Source organism: Arachis stenosperma, chromosome 2 (genome assembly GCF_014773155.1).
Source record: "Arachis stenosperma cultivar V10309 chromosome 2, arast.V10309.gnm1.PFL2, whole genome shotgun sequence".
In the NCBI taxonomy this organism is placed as follows: Eukaryota; Viridiplantae; Streptophyta; class Magnoliopsida; order Fabales; family Fabaceae; genus Arachis; species Arachis stenosperma.
In genome coordinates, this window is record NC_080378.1 from 77,531,645 (window position 1) to 77,552,880 (window position 21,236).

Here is a 21,236-nt window from a genome sequence, read left to right on the forward strand (position 1 = left end):
AGAATTCTCTGTCTGTTGCTGAGAAAATGATGGAAAGGCTTGCCATTGCTAAACCTATTTCTTCCACCATTATTGTATTGAAACCTTGTTTGAGGTCTCTCTGATTCTTCCATGAGAAATTTGGGTGATTTCTCCATGAAGAATTATAGTGTTTCCATAGGGTTCTCCCTAGGTAATTCACCTCTTCCATTGAAGGGTTCTTAGGATCATAGGCTTCTTCTTCAGATGAAGCATCCTTAGTACTGCTTGGTGCATTTTGCATTCCAGACAGACTTTGAGAGATCAAATTGACTTGTGAGTCAATATCTTGTTCTGAGCCAGAATGGCATTCAGAGCATCAATCTCAAGAACTCCTTTCTTCTGATAGTCCCATTGTTCACAGGATTCCTTTCAAAAGTGTACATGAATTGGTTATTTGCAACCATTTCAATTAGCTCTTGAGCTTCTGTAGGCGTCTTCTTCAAATGAAGAGATCCTCCAGCAGAGCTATCCAAAGACATCTTGGATAGTTCAGAGAGACCATCATAGAAAATACCTATGATGCTCCATTCAGAAAGCATGTCAGAAGGACATTTTCTGATCAATTGTTTGTATCTTTCCCAAGCTTCATAGAGGGATTCTCCATCCTTCTGTCTGAAGGTTTGAACTTCCACTCTAAGCTTACTCAATTTTTGAGGTGGAAAGAACTTTGCCAAGAAGGCATTGACTAGCTTTTCCCATGAGTCCAGGCTTTCTTTAGGTTGTGAGTCCAACCATGTCCTAGCTCTGTCTCTTACAGCAAAAGGGAATAGCATAAGTCTATAGACCTCAGGGTCTACCCCATTAGTCTTGACAGTGTCACAGATTTGCAAGAATTCAGCTAAAAACTGATGAGGATCTTCCAATGGAAGTCCATGAAACTTGCAATTCTGTTGCATTAGAGAAACTAATTGAGGCTTAAGCTCAAAGTTGTTTGCTCCAATGGCAGGGATAGAGATGCTTCTCCCATAGAAGTCGGGAGTAGGTGCAGTAAAGTCACCCAGCACCTTCCTTGCATTGTTTGCATTGTTGTTGTTTTCGGCTGCCATGTCTTCTTCTTCTTTGAAGATTTCTGTTAGGTCCTCTACAGAGAGTTGTGCCTTAGCTTCTCTTAGCTTTCGCTTCAAGGTCCTTTCAGGTTCAGGGTCAGCTTCAACAAGAATGCCTTTGTCTCTGCTCCTGCTCATATTAAAGAGAAGAGAACAAGAAAATGTGGAATCCTCTATGTCACAGTATAGAGATTCCTTGAGGTGTCAGAAGAACAGAAAAATAAAAGAAAGAGGTAGAAGAATTCGAACTAAATCAAAGAGAGTTTGAATTGTGCATTGAGAAGGAGTGGTACTCCATAAATAGAAGGATGTGGGAAGAGGGGAAGAGAATTTTCGAAAATTAAGTTAAAGAAATTGAAAATATTTTGAAAAACACTAATTAATTTTCGAAAATAAGAGTGGGAAAGAAATCAAGTGATTTTTAAAAAAGATTTTGAAATTAGAAGTCAAAAAGATTTGATTGAAAGCTATTTTGAAAAAGATGAGGTTAAGAAGATATGATTGATTTTAAAAATATGTGATTGAGAAAATATGATTTGAAAACAATTTTAAAAAAAGATTTGAAAAAAAAAATTAATGACTTGCCTAACAAGAAAAGATATGATTCAAACATTAAACCTTTCTCAACAGAAAAGGCAACATACTTGAAATGTTCAATCAAATCATTAATTGTTAGCAAGTATCTTTGAAAAAGGAAAGAAATTGATTTTGAAAATATTTGATTGAAAAGATATGATTTGAAAAAGATTTGATTTTGAAAAACTTTGAAAACTTGAAAAAAATTTGATTTGAAAACAAAATCCTCCCCCTTGTTCCATCCTGGCGTTAAACGCCCAGAATGGTATTCATTCTGGCGTTTAACGCCCAAAATGCTACCTTTTTGGGCGTTTAAACGCCAGTCTGTCCTTCTTTACTGGGCGTTTTGAACGCCCAGCTTTTTCTGTGTAATTCCTCTGCTGCATGTTCTGAATATTCAGTTCCTTGTACTATTGACTTGAAAATAGAACCAAGATCAAATAAACAATACATGCAAGACACCAAACTTAAAATTAGACACTAGACTCAAACAAGAAACATAAAATCTTTTTGGTTTTTTATGATTTTGAAAATTTTTTTGTGTTTTTTCGAAAATTATATGGAAATAGAAAATAAAAGTTTCAGAATTCTTAATTTGGATTCCAGGAATCATTGCAATGCTAGTCTAAGACTCCGGTCCAGGAATTAGACATGGCTTCTCAGCCAGCCAAGCTTTCAAAGAAAGCTTCGGTCCAAAACACTAGACATGGCCAATGGCCAGCCAAGCCTTAGCAGATCATTGCTCCAATAGCAAGATTGATAGAGATCAACAAGCTCTTGTGATGATCAGTTGAAACCTCGGTCCAATAAGATTAGATATGACTTCTCAGCCAGCCAGATTTCAACAGATCATCTTGAAACACTAGAATTCATTTTTAAGAACTCTGAAGAAAAATACCTAATCTAAGCAACAAGATGAACCGTCAGTTGTCCATACACAAAACAATCCCCGGCAACGGCGCCAAAAACTTGGTGCGCAAAATTGTGATCACTACACAACTTTGCACAACTAACCAGCAAGTGCACTGGGTCGTCCAAGTAATAAACCTTACGCGAGCAAGGGTCGATCCCACGGAGATTGTTGGTATGAAGCAAGCTATGGTCACCTTGTAAATCTTAGTCTGGCAGACTCAAATGGGTATAGTGATATACGAATAAAGCATAAAGATAAAGATAGAGGTACTTATGTAATTCATTGGTAGGAACTTCAGATAAGCGTATGAAGATACCTTCCCTTCCGTCTCTCTGCTTTCCTACTGTCTTCATCCAATCCTTCTTACTCCTTTCCATGGCAAGCTTATGCAAGGGTTTCACCGTTGTCAGTGGCTACCTCCCATCCTCTCAGTGAAAATGTTCCTATGCTCTGTCACAGCATATGGCTAATCAGCTATCGGTTCTCGGTCAGGCCGGAATAGAATCCAGTGATTCTTTTGCGTCTGTCACTAACGCCCCGCCTGCTAGGAGTTTGAAGCACGTCACAGTCATTCAATCATTGAATCCTACTCAGAATACCACAGACAAGGTTAGACCTTCCGGATTCTCTTGAATGCCGCCATCAGTTCTCGCCTATACCACGAAGACTCTGATCTCACGGAATGGCTGGCTCGTTTGTCAGGCGAGCACTCGGTTGTCAGGCGATCAACCATGCATCGTGTATCAGGAATCCAAGAGATATTCACTAGAGCCTTGATTGCTTGTAGAACAAAAGTGGTTGTCAGTCACCTTGTTCATAGGTGAGAATGATGATGAGTGTCACGGATCATCATATTCATCAAGTTGAAGAACAAGTGATATCTTGGACAAAGAACAAGCGGAATTGAATAGAAGAACAATAGTAATTGCATTAATACTCGAGGTACAGCAGAGCTCCACACCTTAATCTATGGTGTGTAGAAACTCCACCGTTGAAAATACATAAGAACAAGGTCTAGGCATGGCCGAATGGCCAGCCTCCCAAAGTGAGTTCAATCATAAAAACATGATCAAAAGGCTCCCTAATACAATAGTAAAAGGTCCTACTTATAGAAAACTAGTAGCCTAGGGTGTACAGAGATGAGTAAATGACATAAAAATCCACTTCTGGGCCCACTTGGTGTGTGCTTGGGCTGAGCAATGAAGCAATTTCGTGTAGAGACTCTTCTTGGAGTTAAACGCCAGCTTTTATGCCAGTTTGGGCGTTTAACTCCCATTTAGGTGCCAGTTCCGGCGTTTAACGCTGGAATTTCTGAGGGTGACTTTTAACGCCGGTTTGGGCCATCAAATCTTGAGCAAAGTATGGACTATCATATATTGCTGGAAAGCCCAGGATGTCTACTTTCCAACGCCGTTGAGAACGCGCCAATTGGGCTTCTGTAGCTGCAGAAAATCCTCTTCGAGTACAGGGAGGTCAGAATCCAACAGCATCTGCAGTCCTTTTCAGTCTCTGAATCAGATTTTTGCTCAGGTCCCTCAATTTCAGCCAGAAAATACCTGAAATCACAGAAAAGTGAATTTTAACTAAAAACTAATAAAAATATACTAAAAACTAACTAGATCATACTAAAAACACACTAAAAACAATGCCAAAAAGGGTACAAATTATCCGCTCATCAATTCTCCTAGTTAAGTTTGTTGATTCTTGAACACAGCTACTTTTATGAGTCTTGGCCGTGGCCCTAAGCACTTTGTTTTCCAATATTACCACCAGATACATAAATGCCACAGACACATAACTTGGTGAACCTTTTCAGATTGTGACTTAGCTTTGCTAAAGTCCCCAGTTAGAGGTGTCCAGAGCTCTTAAGCACACTCTTTTTGCTTTGGATCACGACTTTAATCACTCAGTCTCAAGCTTTTCACTTGGACCTGCATGCCACAAGCACATGGTTAGGGACAGCTTGAATTAGCCGCTTAGGCCTGGATTTTATTTCCTTGGGCCCTCCTATCCATTGATTCTCAAAGCCTTGGATCCTTTTTACCCTTGCCTTTTGGTTTTAAGGGCTATTGGCTTTTTCTGCTTGCTTTTTTTTTCTTTCTATTTTTTTCGCCATATTTTTTTTTCACAAGCTTTTGCTTTTTCACTGCTTTTTCTTGCTTCAAGAATCAATTTCATGTTTTTTCAAATTGTCCAGAAAAGTGAATTTTAATTAAAAACTAATAAAAATATACTAAAAACTAACTAAAATATACTAAAAACATACTAAAAACAATGCCAAAAAGCGTACAAATTATCCGCTCATCAATGTCTACTTTCCTACGCCATTGAGAGCTCACCATTTAGAGTTCTGTAGCTCCAAAAAATCTATTTCGAGTGCAGGGAGGTCAGATTCCAACAGCATCAGCAGTCCTTTGTCAACCTCCTATCAGAGTTTTGCTCAAGTCCCTCAATTTCAGCCAGAAATTACCTGAAATCACAGAAAAACACACAAACTCATAGTAAAGTCCAGAAATGTGAATTTAACATAAAAACTAATGAAAACATCCCTAAAAGTAACTTGAACTTACTAAAAACTACCTAAAAACAATGCCAAAAAGCGTATAAATTATCCGCTCATCACAACACCAAACTTAAATTGTTGCTTGTCCCCAAGCAACAGAAAATCAAATAGGATAAAAAGAAGAGAATATACTATAAATTCCAAAATATCAATGAATATTAATTCTAATTAGATGAGCGGGACTTGTAGCTTTTTGCTTCTGAACAGTTTTGGCATCTCACTTTTTCTCTTGAAGCTTAGAATGATTGGCATCTCTAGGAACTTAGAATTTCAGATAGTGTTATTGATCCTCCTAGTTAAGTTTGTTGATTCTTGAACACAGCTACTTTTATGAGTCTTGGCCGTGGCCCTAAGCACTTTGTTTTCCAGTATTACCACCAGATACATAAATGCCACAGACACATAACTTGGTGAACCTTTTCAGATTGTGACTTAGCTTTGCTAAAGTCCCAAGTTAGAGGTGTCCAGAGCTCTTAAGCACACTCTTTTTGCTTTGGATCACGACTTTAATCACTCAGTCTCAAGCTTTTCACTTGGACCTGCATGCCACAAGCACATGGTTAGGGACAGCTTGAATTAGCCGCTTAGGCCTGGATTTTATTTCCTTGGGCCCTCCTATCCATTGATTCTCAAAGCCTTGGATCCTTTTTACCCTTGCCTTTTGGTTTTAAGGGCTATTGGCTTTTTCTGCTTGCTTTTTTTTCTTTCTATTTTTTTTTCGCCATATTTTTTTTCACAAGCTTTTGCTTTTTCACTGCTTTTTCTTGCTTCAAGAATCAATTTCATGATTTTTCAAATTGTCAATAACATTTCTCTTTGTTCATCATTCTTTCAAGAGCCAACAATTTTAACATTCATAAACAACAAGATCAAAAATATGCACTGTTCAAGCATTCATTCAGAAAACAAAAAGTATTATCACCACATCAATATAATTGAACTAAATTCAAGGATAAATTCGAAATTCATGTACTTCTTGTTCTTTTGATTTAAAAACATTTTTCATTTAAGAGAGGTGAAGGATTAATGGAATTATTCATAACTTTAAGACATAGTTACTAAACAGTAATGATCATGAAGTAGAGACACAAAACATAAATGAACACAACATAAAATCCGAAAAGCACAAAGAAATAAGAACAAGGAATGAATCCACCTTAGTGGCGTCTTCTTCTTGAAGGACCAACAATGTCCTTAAGCTCTTCTATGTCCCTTCCTTGCCTTTGTTGCTCCTCCCTCATTGCTCTTTGATCTTCTCTTATTTCATGGCGAATGATGGAGTGCTCATGATGTTCCACCCTTAATTGTTTCATATTGTAGCTCAAATCTTCTAAGGAAGTGTTGAGTTATTCCCAATAGTTGTTGGGAGGAAAGTGCATCCCTTGAGGCATCTCAGGGATTTCTTGATGATGAGCTTCCTCATGCATCTCTTGAGATCCGTGGAGGGTCTCTCTTGCTTGCTCCATCCTCTTCTTGGTGATGGGCTTATCCTCTTTAATCGGGATGTCTCCTTCTATGATAACTCCAGCTGAGTAACATAGATGGCAAATAAGATGAGGAAAAGCTAGCCTTGCCATGGTGGAGGGCTTTTCGGCTATTTTGTAGATTTCATTGGAGATGACTTCGTGAACTTCTACTTCCTCTCCAATCATAATGCTATGAATCATGATAACCCGATCCACAGTAACTTCAGATCGGTTGCTAGTGGGAATGATGGAGCATTGAATGAACTCCAACCATCCTCTAGCCACAGGCTTGAGGTCCAGTCTTCTCAGTTGAACTGGCTTGCCTTTGGAGTCTCTTTTCCATTGAGCTCCTTCCACACATATGTCCATTAGGACTTGGTCCAACCTTTGATTAAAGTTGACCCTTCTAGTGTAGGGGCGTACATCTCCTTGCATCATGGGCAAGTGGAACGCCAACCTCACATTTTCCGGACTAAAATCTAAGTATTTCCCCCGAACCATTGTGAGATAATTCTTTGGACTTGGGTTCATACTTTGAGCATGGTTCCTAGTGATCCATGCATTGGCATAGAACTCTTGAACTATTAAGATTCCGACTTGTTGCATGGGGTTGGTTAGGACTTCCCAACCTCTTCTTCGGATTTCATGTCGGATCTCCGGATACTCATTTTTCTTGAGCTTGAAAGGGACCTCAGGGATCACCTTCTTCTTTGTCACAACATCAGAGAAGTGGTCTTGATGGCTTTTGGAGATGAATCTTCCATCTCCCATGACTCGGAGGTGGAAGCTTTTGTCTTTTCTTTTCCTTTTCTAGAGGATTCTCCGGCCTTAGGTGCCATTGATGGTAATGGAAAAACAAAAAGCTTATGCTTTTACCACACCAAACTTAAAATATTGCTCGCCCTCGAGCAAGAGAAGAAAGAAGAGAAGAAGAAGAAGAAGAAAATATGGAGGAGAGTGAGGGATGGTGTTTCGGTCAAGGTGTAGAAGAGGGGGTTTGTGTTGTGTGAAAATGAAGTAGAATGGAAGGGTATATATAGGGAGGGGAGAGGGTGTAGTTTCGGTCATTTAGGGTGGGTTTGGGTGGGAAAGTGGTTTTGAATTTTGAAGGTAGGTGGGGTTTTTGGGGAAGAGTGGATGGATGTGAGTGGTGAAGGGGGTAATTGGGAAGAGAGATTGAAGTTGTTGGGAAGTGTGATATGGGGAAGAGTGTTATAGGATTAGAAGGTAAGGTGGGAATATATTAGGTGGGGATTCTGTGGGGTCCACAGATCCTGAGATGATCTTGTGGGGTCCACAGATCCTGAGGTGTCAAGGAATTACATCCCAGCACCAAATAGGCATGTAAAATGCCTTTGCATACCATTCTGGCGTTTAAACGCCGAGGTGATGCACGTTCTGGGCGTTCAACGCCCATGTGTAGCATGTTCTGGGCGTTCAACGCCCATGTGTAGCATGTTTCTGGCGTTGAACGCCAGTTCCATGCTTGTTACTGGCGTTCAGCGCCAGCTTTTCTCAAGGCACATTCCTGGCGTTCAAACGCCAGAATGTTGCTTGTTTCTGGTGTTCAGTGCCAGACTCATGCTCTGTTCTGGCGTTGAATGCCAGCCAGATGCTCCTTACTGGCGTTGAACGCCAGTCTGTCCTTCCTCCAGGGTGTGATTTTTTCTTCTGCTGTTTTTTATTCTGTTTTTAATTTTTATATTTTTTCGTGACTCCATATGATCATGTACCTAATAAAACACAAAATAACAATAAAATAAAATAAAAATTAGATAAATAAAATTGGGTTGCCTCCCAACAAGCGCTCTTTTAATGTCATTAGCTTGACAGTGGGCTCTCATGGAGCCACAAGGTGATCAGGTCAATGTTGTATAGTCCCAACACCAAACTTAGAGTTTGGATATAGGGTCTTAACACCAAACTTAGTGTTTGGTTGTAGCCTCCCAACACCAAACTTAGAGTTTGACTGTGGGGGCTCTTCTTGACTCTGAACTGAGAGAAGCTCTTTGTGCTCACTCTCTTTTGTCACAGAGGGATGGCCATGTGTCTTAAACACAAGGTAGTCCCCATTCAATTGAAGGACTAATTCACCTCTGTTGACATCTATCACAGCTCCTGCTGTGCTAGGAAAGGTCTTCCAAGGATGATGCATTCATCCTCTTTCTTCCTAGTGTCTAAGATTATGAAATCAGCAGGGATGTAAAGGCCTTCAACCTTTACTAACACGTCCTCTACTATTCCATAAGCTTGTCTCAATGACTTGTCTGCCAATCGTAATGAGAACAAGGCAGGTTGTACCTCAATGATCCCCAGCTTCTCCATTACAGAGAGTGGCATAAGATTTATCCCTGACCCCAGATCACATGGAGCTTTTTCAAAGGTCATGGTGCCTATGGTACAAGGTATTAAGAACTTGCTAGGATCTTGTCTCTTTTGAGGTAAAATTTGCTGAATCCAGGTATCTAGTTCATTAATGAGCAAGGGAGGTTCACTTTCCCAAGTCTCATTACCAAACAACTTGGCATTCAGCTTCATGATAGCTCCTAAATATTGAGCAACTTGCTCTCCAGTTACATCTTCATCCTCTTCAGAGGAAGAATAGTCTTCAGAGCTCATGAATAGCAGAAGGAGATTTAATGGAATCTCTATGGTCTCTATATGAGCCTCAGATTCATTTGGATCCTTAATAGAAAACTCCTTCTTGCTTGAGAGACGTCCCAGGAGGTCTTCCTCACTAGGATTTTCGTCCTTCTCCTCCCTTGTGCATTCGGCCATATTGATCACATCAATGGCCTTGCACTCTCCTTTTGGATTCTCTTCTGTATTGCTTGGGAGAATACTGGGAGGAGTTTCAATGACTTTCTTACTCAGCTGACCCACTTGTGCCTCCAGATTTCTGATGGAGGATCTTGTTTCACTCATGAAACTGAATGTGGCTTTTGACAGATCAGAGACTAGATTGGCTAAATTAGAAGTGCTTTGTTCAGAATTCTCTGTCTGTTGCTGAGAAGATGATGGAAAGGGCTTGCTATTGCTCAGCCTATTGCGTCCACCATTGTTAAAGCCTTGTTGAGGCTTTTGTTGATCCTTCCATGAGAAATTTGGATGATTTCTCCATGATGAATTATAGGTGTTTCCATAAGGTTCACCCATGTAATTTACCTCTGCCATTGCAGGGTTCTCAGGATCATAAGCTTCTTCAGAAGCTGCCTCTTTAGTACTGTTGAATGCATTTTGCCATCCATTCAGACTTTGAGAGATCATGTTGACTTGCTGAGTCAACATTTTGTTCTGAGCCAATATGGCATTCAGAGCATCAATTTCAAGAACTCCCTTCCTCTAAGGTGTCCCATTATTTACGGAATTCCTCTCAGAGGTGTACATGAATTGGTTATTTACAACCATGTCAATGAGTTCTTGAGCTTCTGCAGGTGTTTTCTTTAGGTGAATGGATCCACCTGCAGAATGGTCCAATGCATTTTCGAAAACTCAGATAGACCATAATAGAATATATCTAATATGGTTCATTCTGAAAATATGTCAGATGGACACCTTTTGGTCAACTGCTTGTATCTTTCCCAAGCTTCATAGAGGGATTCACCATCTTTTTGTTTGAAGGTCTGAACATCCACTCTAAGCTTGCTCAACTTTTGAGGAGGAAAGAATTTATCCAAGAAGGCTGTGACCAGCTTATCCCAGGAGTCCAGGCTATCCTTAGGTTGTGAATCCAACCATATTTTAGCTCTGTCTCTTACAGCAAAAGGGAAAAGCATGAGCCTGTAGACTTCAGGATCAACTCCATTCGTCTTAACGGTCTCACAGATCTGCAAGAACTCAGTTAAAAACTGATAAGGATCTTCAGATGGAAGTCCATAGAACTTGCAGTTTTGTTGCATTAAGGCAACTAGCTGAGGTTTCAGCTCAAAATTGTTTGCTCCAATGGCAGGAATGGAGATGCTTCTTCCATCAAATTTGGACGTGGGTTTGGTAAAGTCACCAAGCATCCTTCTTGCATTATCATTATTGGGTTTGGCTGCCATCTCCTTCTCTTGTTCAAAAATTTCTGAAAGGTTACTTCTGGATTGTTGTAATTTAGCTTCTCTTAGTTTCCTCTTCAAAGTCCTTTCAGGTTCAGGATCAGCTTCAACAAGAGTGCTTTTGTCCTTGTTCCTGCTCATATGAAAGAGAAGAAAACAAGAAAAGAAAGAGGAATCCTCTATGTCACAGTATAGAGATTCCTTTATGTTAGTAGAAAAAGAAAGGGGAGAAGAGTGAAGAAGAGTGGGTTCGGATATTTAGATGAAGAGAGGTGAAGAGAAGTGTTAGTAAATAATTAAATAGAATAAGAGAGAAGAGATAGAAAATTCGAAAATAATTTTAAAAAGGGGTTAGTAATTTTCGAAAATTAGAGATAAGATAAGATTAAAATTAGAATTTAAAACACAAAAAGGATTTTTGAAAAAGATATGAGATATTTTCGAAAGTTAGAGAGGGAAAAGTAGTTAGGTGGTTTTGAAAAAGATCAGAAACAAAAAAAGTCAAATAGTTAGTTGAAAAAGATATTAAAATCAAATTTGAAAAGATTAGAAGATAAGAAGTTAGATAAGATATTTTGAAATCAAATTTTGAAAAAGATAAAATTTTTGAAAAAGATAAGATAAAAGATAAAAAGATTTAATTCAAAAATTTGAAATTACTTTCTTCACTAACAAGAAACTACAAGATAAGATTCTAGAACTTAAAGATTGAACCTTTCTTAACAAAAAAGTAACAAACTTCAAATTTTTGAATCAATCACATTAATTATTAGTGAATTTTCGAAAATAAGATATAAAGATAAGAGAAAGATTTTTGAAACTATTTTTGAAAAAGATTTTTGAAATTTTTGAAAAATAGAAAAAAAATGAAAAAGATATAATTTTTGAAAAATATTTGAAAAGATAAGATTTTTTTACTTGACTTGTAAGAAACAACTAATTTTGAAAATTTTTGACTAAGTCAACTCAAATTTTCGAAAATTATGAGAAAAATAAGGAAAAGATATTTTTGATTTTTGAATTTTTAATTATGAGAGAGAAAAACACAAACATGACCCAAAACTTTAAGAATTTTGGATCAAAACACATGATGCATGCAAGAACACTATGAATGTCAAGATGAACACTAAGAACACTTTGAAGATCATGATGAACATCAAGAACATAATTTTGAAAAAAATTTTATGCAAAGAAAACATGCAAGACACCAAACTTAGAAATCTTTAATGCATGGACTCTAACAAACGAAAAATGCATATGAAAAACAACAAACAACACAAAACAAGAAAACATCAAGATCAAACAAGAAGACTTGTCAAGAACAACTTGAAGATCATGAAGAACACTATGAATGCATGGAATTTTCAAAAAATGCAAGTAAAATTTTTAAAACATGCAATTGACACCAAACTTAAAAATTGACTCAATACTCAAACAAGAAACACAAAATATTTTTTAATTTTATGATTTTATTAAATTTTTTTGAATTTTTATTAAATTTTTTTTTCGAAAATAAAGTTTGGAAAAACGAAAAATAAAAGAAAAATTTTGAAAAAGATTTTTGAAAAATTTTTGAAAAGAAAATTACCTAATCTGAGCAACAAGATGAACCGTCAGTTGTCCATACTCGAACAATCCCCGGCAACGGCGCCAAAAACTTGGTGGACGAAATTGTGATTCATTCTCTTTGTATTTGCATGAGATTTATTTAATGGCTCTTTGCTATGTATGGACACAACTCCGTTCAACTTAACCAGCAAGTGTAGTGGGTCATCCAAGTAATACCTTACGTGAGTAAGGGTCAATCCAACAGAGATTGTTGGTAGGAAGCAAGCTATGGTCACCTTGTAAATCTCAGTTAGGCGGATTAAATGGTTTATGATAAGTTCGAAAATAAATAATAAACAGAAAATAAAATAGGATAGAAATACTTATGTAAATCAATAGTGGGAATTTCAGATAGGCGTATAGAGATGCTGTGCTCCTCTTGAATTTCTACTTTCTTATTACATTCATCCAATCCTTCTTACTCCTTTCCATGGCAATCTGTATGTAGGGCATCACCGTTGTCAATGGCTACATCCCATCCTCTCAGTGAAAATGGTCCTATGCTCTGTCACAGCACGGCTAATCACCTGTCGGTTCTCGATCAGGTTGGAATAGAATCCCTTGATTCTTTTGCGTCTGTCACTAACGCCCAGCCTTCAGGAGTTTGAAGCTCGTCACAGTCATTCAATACCAGAATCCTACTCGGAATACCACAGACAAGGTTAGACTTTCCGGATTCCCGGAATCCTACTCGGAATACCACAGACAAGGTTAGACTTTCCGGATTCCCATGAATGCTGCCATCTATCTAGCTTAAACCACGAAGATTCTGTTGGAGAATCTAAGAGATATGCGCCCGGCCTAAGGTAGAACGGAAGTAGTTGTCAGTCACGCGCGTTCATAGGTGAGAATGATGATGAGTGTCACTGATCATCACATTCATCAAGTTAAAGTGCAACGTATATCTTAGAATAAGAATAAAAGAGAATTGAATAGAAAATAATAGTAATTGTATTGAAACTTGAGGTACAGCAGAGCTCCACACCCTTAATCTATGGTGTGTAGAAACTCCACCGTTGAAAATACATAAGTGAAAGGTTCAGGCATGGCCGAATGGCCAGCCCCCCCCCCCCCCCAAAATGTGATCAATGGCCTCCTAAGATGAAGAATAAAACAAAACTGAGACCAAAGATGTAACGTGGTCAAAAGACTCTTAATACACTAGTAAAAAGTCTTATTTATATTAAACTAGCTACTAGGGTTTACATGAGTAAGTAATTAATGCATAAATCCACTTCCGGGGCCCACTTGGTGTATGTTTGGGCTGAGCTTGGTCTATCCACGAGCTGAGACTTTTATTGGAGTTGAACGCCAAGTTGTAACATGTTTTGGGCGTTCAACTCTGGGTTGTGACGTGTTTCTAGCGTTTGACTCCAGACAGCAACATGGAACTGGCGTTGAGCGCCAGTTTACGTCGTCAATTCCCGAATAAAATATGGACTATTATATATTGCTGGAAATCACTGGATGTCTACTTTCCAACGCCGTTGAGAGCGCGCCATTTGGAGTTCTGTAGCTCCAGAAAATCCATTTCGAGTGCAGGGAGGTCAGATTCCAACAGCATCAGCAGTCCTTTGTCAGCCTTCTATCAGAGTTTTGCTCAAGTCCCTCAATTTCAGCCAGAAATTACCTGAAATCACAGAAAAACACACAAACTCATAGTAAAGTCTAGAAATATGAATTTAACATAAAAACTAATGAAAACATCCCTAAAAGTAGCTTGAACTTACTAAAAACTACCTAAAAACAATGCCAAAAAGCGTATAAATTATCCGCTCATCATTCAGTGTCCACCTTCATAGTAGTTTTATCCTCAAACTTCAATCTTCCCTCCTCAATTTCCTTTTGTATCAAGTCCTTGAAACGGACGCAATTGTTAGTGGTATGCGAAAATACCTGATGAAACTTACAAAATTTCTTATTCTTTATTTCATCAGTTGTAGGCATCTTTTTTCCTTCAGGTAAAATAAGCTGCTTATCTTTTAATAAAACCTCAAATATTTGATCCGCCTTAGAAATATCAAAAGAATAAGTCTTATTTTCAACTTTAGAATAAGAAGAAACTTTTTTTTCCTTTAACAGGCTTCAAAGATTTGCATACATAAGGAGGACCTCCACATAATTCGGCAATATAAATCTCTTTCTCATCTGAATCACTACTATCAGAAAAACAATCAACATATGCAACCTTTTTTGAACCCTATTTAAAATTTTCTTTTTCTTTCTTAATTTGTTCTATCTGTCTTACTCTCTCAGCTAATTGGGAAAGATCTAAAATATGTTGATTAACAAGTTTCTTCCTAACTCCAAATTCTAGCCCATTAGTAGCCATTTTGATAACTTCAGATTCTGGAATTGGAGTAAAATATTTATTCCTCATGTTTCTAAACCATGCCAAATAAGTGTCAATGGATTCTCCTTCTGCACACTTGACAGAGAATAAATCTGTAAGACTAACTTTCAATTCACCTCAGAAAAATTGATCATGAAAATTTTTTTCTAACTGCGCCCAAGAATGAATAGAATTTGGTCTCAAATTGGAGAACCATATAAATGCATTTTTTGTTAAAGAAGAAGGAAAGTATCTCATCTTGAGATATTCATTAGAAGCTGCTTCCCCAATTTCAACAGTATATCGAGCAATATGCTCTACTGTAGACTCATTTTCTTCTCCAGAAAATTTTGTAAGAGATTTTGGAATTTTCCAACCCCTTGGGAGCTCTGCTTGTTGGACACATTCAGGAAAAGCAGACACAAAATATGGCCTATTTAAGCAACCAACATTAAATCCCAAACGGTTTAAAACTTGTTCAACATTTCTTGCTAGATTATAATGCCCCCCTAAGTTGTTTTGCCTAAGTCTTTCTAACATATCATCAGCATTTTGACCATGTCTAGGCATATGGACATCATAATTAGGAATTGCTCCACCATTTTGATTGACATTATCAAATCTTAAACCCTGATTATCATTTTCTTCTAAATTTACCACAGTAGCAATCCTATTGACTTGCCTATTTAATTGTTCAATTCTAGTGTTTGTGTTTTCTAAAAGAGGATTTAAAACTGTCACCATTTGATGAGTTAACATGTTTACTAGATCATGGTGGCTTTCATCCATCTGTTGCCTAATATTTGCTAAAGATCCCACAGTTTGACTAGGTTGGTTAACAGGCATTGCTCTTGACATGTCAGGAAATACAGGTCTGGAATTTTCTACCCTAGTGACAGTGGACGTAGTAGAATTAGATGCACTGTTATTTCCTGTATTAATAGCATGTGAAAAATTTTGTTGTGATACGTGTGAACCTGACACCCCAGAAACAGGTACATTTGACATGCCATATGGATTTTGATAAAGCGAATTTTAAAAAGTTGAGTAGAGAGGCACAGGTAATCCCTGTGTCACCATGGAGGGGACATACCCCGGTGGCAAGCCATATGGCGGCCACCCCACGGTATTTATGTGAGTTGTATTTAACCCTGTATAGGCATGACCAAGGCCATCATGCCTCACTGACATCAAGGTAGGCTCTGCGTTTGAAATCACAGGAGAATTTCCGGATTCATTTCCTCTAATCTCATCACTAGAAGTAGAAGAAGATGCTGCAGAAGTATTTGACATGTCAACTGACGCTGATTTTCTTGGCTCTGGACGCACGAACTTACCACTGCGCAACCACATGCAAATTCAAAACTCTTGATTTTTCTTTTGACAAACTACAATCTATTGAAAAGGTCCCACCGGGCGTGCCAATTTGTTTTACTCAAATTTTTGTTACATTGTTAACAACAAATAAATCAACAATTTTCGAGTTTTGTTTCACAATCTTAATTCAAAGAGTGAAAACGACTCCTTTTGTGGGTGTCTCAAAGTCTCAATTGTAGTTTTGAAAATAAAATTAAAGATAAAAGAAAAAACATACAAGGTGCCCGAGGCAAAGTAAAATGAAGAAATTAAAACAAACAGGAAATTAAAAAGAAGATGAAAGAAGAAACATGAACGTAAAAGAGAAAAAGACGTAAAAGTAAAGGAATTTTATTAATAAAAATTGAGAAAAAGCAAAGTACAAGTGTTTGAGTTCAGAGGAATTACTTAGGATTCCCAATTTTACTCTGTGATGCCAAGGGACTGAGAGCGTTTTGGGTTTCTAAGTGTTTTCTAAGAAGAACTGAACTGATTACAACGTATTCCTAAAGCTCTATTTATAGACCAGCCTAATCTCAATGGGCAGTTACTCTTTGTACACCATTTGTAGGAAATTTGAATTTCTTGTAGCTGTTTTTCGCACTTCTTGCTTGATTTTAATTTCAAAATTTAAATAAATAACTAACTATCAAATGATCTAACTTAATTTAAAATAGATATAAATATTATATATAGGAATATTACCAAACAACTAATTATTTATTTTTATAATTTTCTTATGAAAATAATATTTTGTCTAACACTTACACAACCAATTTCACGAATAAAGTATCGAAACGAATAATTGCAAAATTAGAGATTCTATTCACTGACCTCGATTTTATAATCAAAACGATGGTTTATTTTTTGAACACTACAATGAAAAACTTGATTGGACCTTTGCTGATTGCTGCAACGGTGATTAACGATGAAGAAATAGTGGATATTAAATAGACGGATAAAAAATTTAAAAAAATGGATATTGAGTAGATGGATGTTCCAAAGAAAAATAATTAAATTTTTTATAATCAAAGAAAATGATACACGATTTCAATGGTGGGATTGAATAATTAGTGATGGATTATTCACCAATTTATAATGTTAATATTAAGGAAAAGATAAGATTAGTTTATCTACATCAAAATAAAACAGTAAAAATTGAAGATAGAATTTTAAAGATAAGATAGATGAATAATAAGATAATTTCTAAAAAGATAACAAGATTGAATTAGGCGCATGACACATTTCAATCGATTGGGTAGCATTACCAATTGATTGAAGTTGGCAAAAAATTCAATTTCATCAACTTCCAATCGATTGGATTACATTACCAATCGATTGAATTTGGCTAAAACTTCAATGTCATCACTTTCCAATTGATTGTATTTGGCAAATCCATGTTATTTTCGTGAATTCAATCGATTGAGTAACAAAAACAATCGATTATTTTGAGGCATTCATTTGATTGGAAAGTATAAACAATCGATTGGTTTAAGCGAAAACCATTTTACCTTACAATTTTCAATCAATTGTTTTATGATACACTGTAATCCAATCGATTGAGTTATCATTCAATCGATTGTTTTGATAAACCAATCGATTGAATTTCAAGCAAACACGATTTGGAAGCCATTGATGAACTTCACGAGATCAAATTTAATATTTTAATTGATTAGAATGGCTAAAAATTTTATTAGGATCAATGGAAGATATAATTGGTTGTTGTTTTTTATTTGATTGTTAATAAATATAATAGATAATTGATAAAATAATAATTTATAAAATAAAAAACAGTTTCTATAATTAAATAAAATATATAAAATTAATTTATAATTAAAATTAGTTTAAAAACTATACAGCAATTATTAAAAAAACTCTAAAAATATATTTATTAAATAGTCCAAAAGTTCTGGAACGAATCCTAAGCCAACACTGTGTACGTGTTTAAGAGTTATAATTGTAATGAAGGGAACTTTTAGGACTAGGGAAGTCCACATTCCACAACCCTAGCAGCACACTGACTGAAAAAAGCGTAAGGCAATGACGAGGGCATACGGCGGGAAGGGGCGGAAGCGAAAGCTAGCTGAGCCCAAATACGACCGCCAGGAAGATCAAGATTACCACCAAGAAGACCAGCAACCGCAGCCAAAGCGCCAAGAACCAGAACAACAACAACAACCCGCTGATAACAACGAAGAACTGCCGGGCATCCCAATTGCCCCAACCGAACTTCAAACTGACAAGCCCAACGTCATCTTCATCCTCGAAAAGGCTTCTTTGGAGGTCGCCAAAGTTGGCAAGGTAATAATTTTATTAAATTGCATTTTGATCCTATGGCTTTTGGTTGTTGCGTTTCACTGTAAATTGGGGTCTTTTGGGTGCAGACTTATCAGCTCTTGAACTCGGATGAACATGGCCATTTCCTCCGAAAGAATAACAAGAACCCCGGAGATTATAGGCCTGACATTACGCATCAGGTTGGTTTGTTCGTTGAACTTTCTAGAATTTGTTTTTGACTTTGTTTTTTCAAATATTTACATGCCTAGGAGTTTCAATTGGCTTTGTGTCCCTTGTTAGTGTCTCTATCCTTTTTGTTAGAATAGACACAAAATACACTCATTCAATTTCCAACATAATGTCTCTATCCATGTCTCATCTGTCAAACACGATTTTGTGTCTCTGTGTCGTCTCATTGTCCCGTTCCTATAAACAAACGCAGCCTATGAGTTATTTTCAAACATGGGTATAATTAAAATATCACTGTCATTCCTCTTATCTTTATACTTCCAAACAATGTTCTAAATAGCATGGTGTGTGTTCATTTGTTTATTTTTCTCTTGAAAGTTGTATCATTATAGCTTTTTTCTGCTGCTATGTGTTATTTTAAATCTTGATATTTGCCAAATTATGTTTTTAGGCTCTTCTATCTATTTTGGATAGCCCACTGAATAAGGCTGGGAGGTTGCGTGCAGTATATATAAAGACTGAAAAAGGTGTTCTTATAGAGGTTAAGCCATATGTTCGTATTCCCAGAACATTTAAGCGGTTCTCTGGTGTTATGTGTAAGTTACAACTTGTCGATTCCCATCTGTGTGCACTTTTATGTATTTTGCATTGAATTTTTCCAGCGAGAAAAATGAACGAGCTCTCATTTATCAATCTCAATAAATTTTACTATCTTGCAGTGGAACTGCTGCAAAAATTGAGCATATCTGCTGCTGGCAAGCGTGAGAAGCTTCTACGTGCAATAAAAAACCCTGTAACCCAGTATTTGCCTCTTAACTCTCGAAAAATAGGTGACTTTTCTTTTACAGTTGTATTGAAAATTGTTTCAAGCAAGGTTAAATGATTGTTGAGAAGGAGTTTCTCTTGGTGGTTGGAAAGAGAAAACAGGATGATACTTATTTCCATTTTTTACCGTCGGTCTTTTCCTTTTTCAATATTAGGTCTCTCCTACAGTTCAGACAAGCTGGTAACCATGAGGGACTATGTATCAACTATACCCAGTAATACAGACCTTGTCTTTGTGGTACTCTCCGAAGTTCAACTCTCTATGTTATTGTTATTATCTCGGTTGATATGAAATTTAATAATCTATTGTTCAGGTGGGAGCAATGGCCCATGGGAAAATTGAGACAGATTATTCAGAGGACTACATAGCAAGTATGTATACACTATATATGCGCTTGCCTTCCGGTTTTGTTACATAGCAAGTACATATACAAATAATTCCACACTCACCTTCGAATTGGATTTTGAAAAAAGTACTTATTTTTTTTATCTTTTAAAAAAAATATTTTTTTTAACAGACAAATTATTTCACATTTGAATAGGCTTTTTAAAAAGAGTTTTCAAGTATTAAAAACATCTTTTGCTTCTATGTTTTTTAAAAAGCAAGGTATTGTTAGTTTTTAGAGAAAGTAAATAATTTGCTTTTTTTAATAAAAGTATTTTTTCTAAAAGACTTATCCAAATAGATTTTAAATTGAATAAAAGTACTTTATTTAAAGAAAAAAAAGTACTTTTTCACTCAAAAAAGTCACTCCAAACCAACACTATCAGAGCTTAGGTATAAAAAAAAAGTAATTAACTGTAATGATAAAGGAATATGCATTATGCCACCAAAGTTCGGCTAGAACACTATCAGAGCTTAGGTATAAAAAACCTAAATAAATATGCTGAATATCTGGATGGTTTTTAAAAGGTTGTCTTTCTCAGATATGCAGTGATTGAAAAATTTTGCTTTTCTAAGTTTTCTTTGTTACATTTTACCTATCCTTCATTGTTGATAATATCCTATTTTATGAGGAAATTTTTTTCGTTCCCTATTCATTTCTTGTTTGATTTTTGAATGCAGTATCTGGATACCCTCTAAGTGCTGCTTACTGTATCGCGAGAATATGTAATGCCCTCGAGGATCTGTGGAAAATATTGTGAATTAACTGCTTTGCATTCCCCTGAGGCACAGTTTTCTGGAGGCCAGTTTTGTTTCTATACTCAGTTAAACACCAATGTCCCTTTGCGCAAAGCTAAGAATGTAAGGCCTTGTGCAAAAGTAGACTATAGTTTGAGTGGCTAAACACTTCATGCAACATCATAGAATTGGTCATTGTTGTAGGAATTGGAGATAAGTTAATTCTCATGCCTAATTATTGGTTTACAGTGATGTATAATGTATTATGATTAAGGGTAGGGTATATTTTGTCCTAGTTTTTACTTATTGGATTCGTTGTTTATTTATATTTAGGAGTGGCTTTGATTGCAAATTGTTCTCGTGTTATTGTATGAGCTTTTTAAGTCATTATTTATTTGAATTTAACAGTAATTTTCCCTACCAAGATAACACTACCAAGTAGAAAGACCTACATAATATAAATGCCAATTATTCTAGTGAATTATGCAATATAATGTGCATTTAAAATCAACTATAAATTATTGCAACTATACTTGAAGACAGTCCAAGGTTGTTCTTTGCATTATGAACTCTAAATATGCATGAATAAAGGGTGCTTACTTGTGAACTAAGTTGGGTTTGTTTAGTGGAAGTTTAAATCCTGTGTATGTAGCAATTCATTGATCAGTAACAAACCCTTGATAGAGTTTTGATTCGTAATGAATTCTGGGTTGAAAAATACCGTGAAAAATCCAAAAAAAATGCTTACTTGTGGACTAATATATTACGAATTTAATGATATTTACCCAAGTCTGAGTCTTTCTTAGTTTTTACGTTAGTTTTAATTGCAATAAATGCTTAGTAAATTATTTAGAGAACTCGTCATCCATCCAGCACTCTAAAAGAGACTCCATTTAGTTTT

General features: G+C 36.5%; 2 protein-coding genes and 2 non-coding genes across 4 annotated transcripts; 3 read left to right on the top strand and 1 right to left on the bottom strand.

The window, feature by feature from the left end:
• The first annotated feature begins 554 nt into the window (after positions 1-554).
• Positions 555-662, top strand: LOC130964749 (small nucleolar RNA R71). Its single transcript, XR_009080824.1, has one exon. It is a non-coding gene; the product is annotated as a small nucleolar RNA R71 (small nucleolar RNA).
• A 9,463-nt stretch (positions 663-10,125) lies between these two features.
• LOC130963938 (small nucleolar RNA R71) lies at positions 10,126-10,229 on the top strand. Its single transcript, XR_009080053.1, has one exon. It is a non-coding gene; the product is annotated as a small nucleolar RNA R71 (small nucleolar RNA).
• Positions 10,230-14,703: 4,474 nt separating this feature from the next.
• On the bottom strand, positions 14,704-15,573 carry LOC130963030 (uncharacterized). The gene has a single exon (XM_057889181.1). The coding sequence runs from the start codon at positions 15,571-15,573 to the stop codon at positions 14,704-14,706; it is 870 nt and encodes a 289-aa protein (XP_057745164.1).
• Positions 15,574-17,871: 2,298 nt separating this feature from the next.
• On the top strand, positions 17,872-20,641 carry LOC130960501 (uncharacterized). Its single transcript, XM_057885915.1, has 7 exons — positions 17,872-18,222; positions 18,306-18,398; positions 18,839-18,983; positions 19,107-19,217; positions 19,368-19,450; positions 19,527-19,584; positions 20,279-20,641. Exons 1-7 carry the CDS (start codon positions 17,962-17,964, stop codon positions 20,356-20,358), a joined length of 831 nt encoding a protein of 276 aa, XP_057741898.1. The 5' UTR covers positions 17,872-17,961; the 3' UTR covers positions 20,359-20,641.
• Positions 20,642-21,236: the final 595 nt, after the last annotated feature.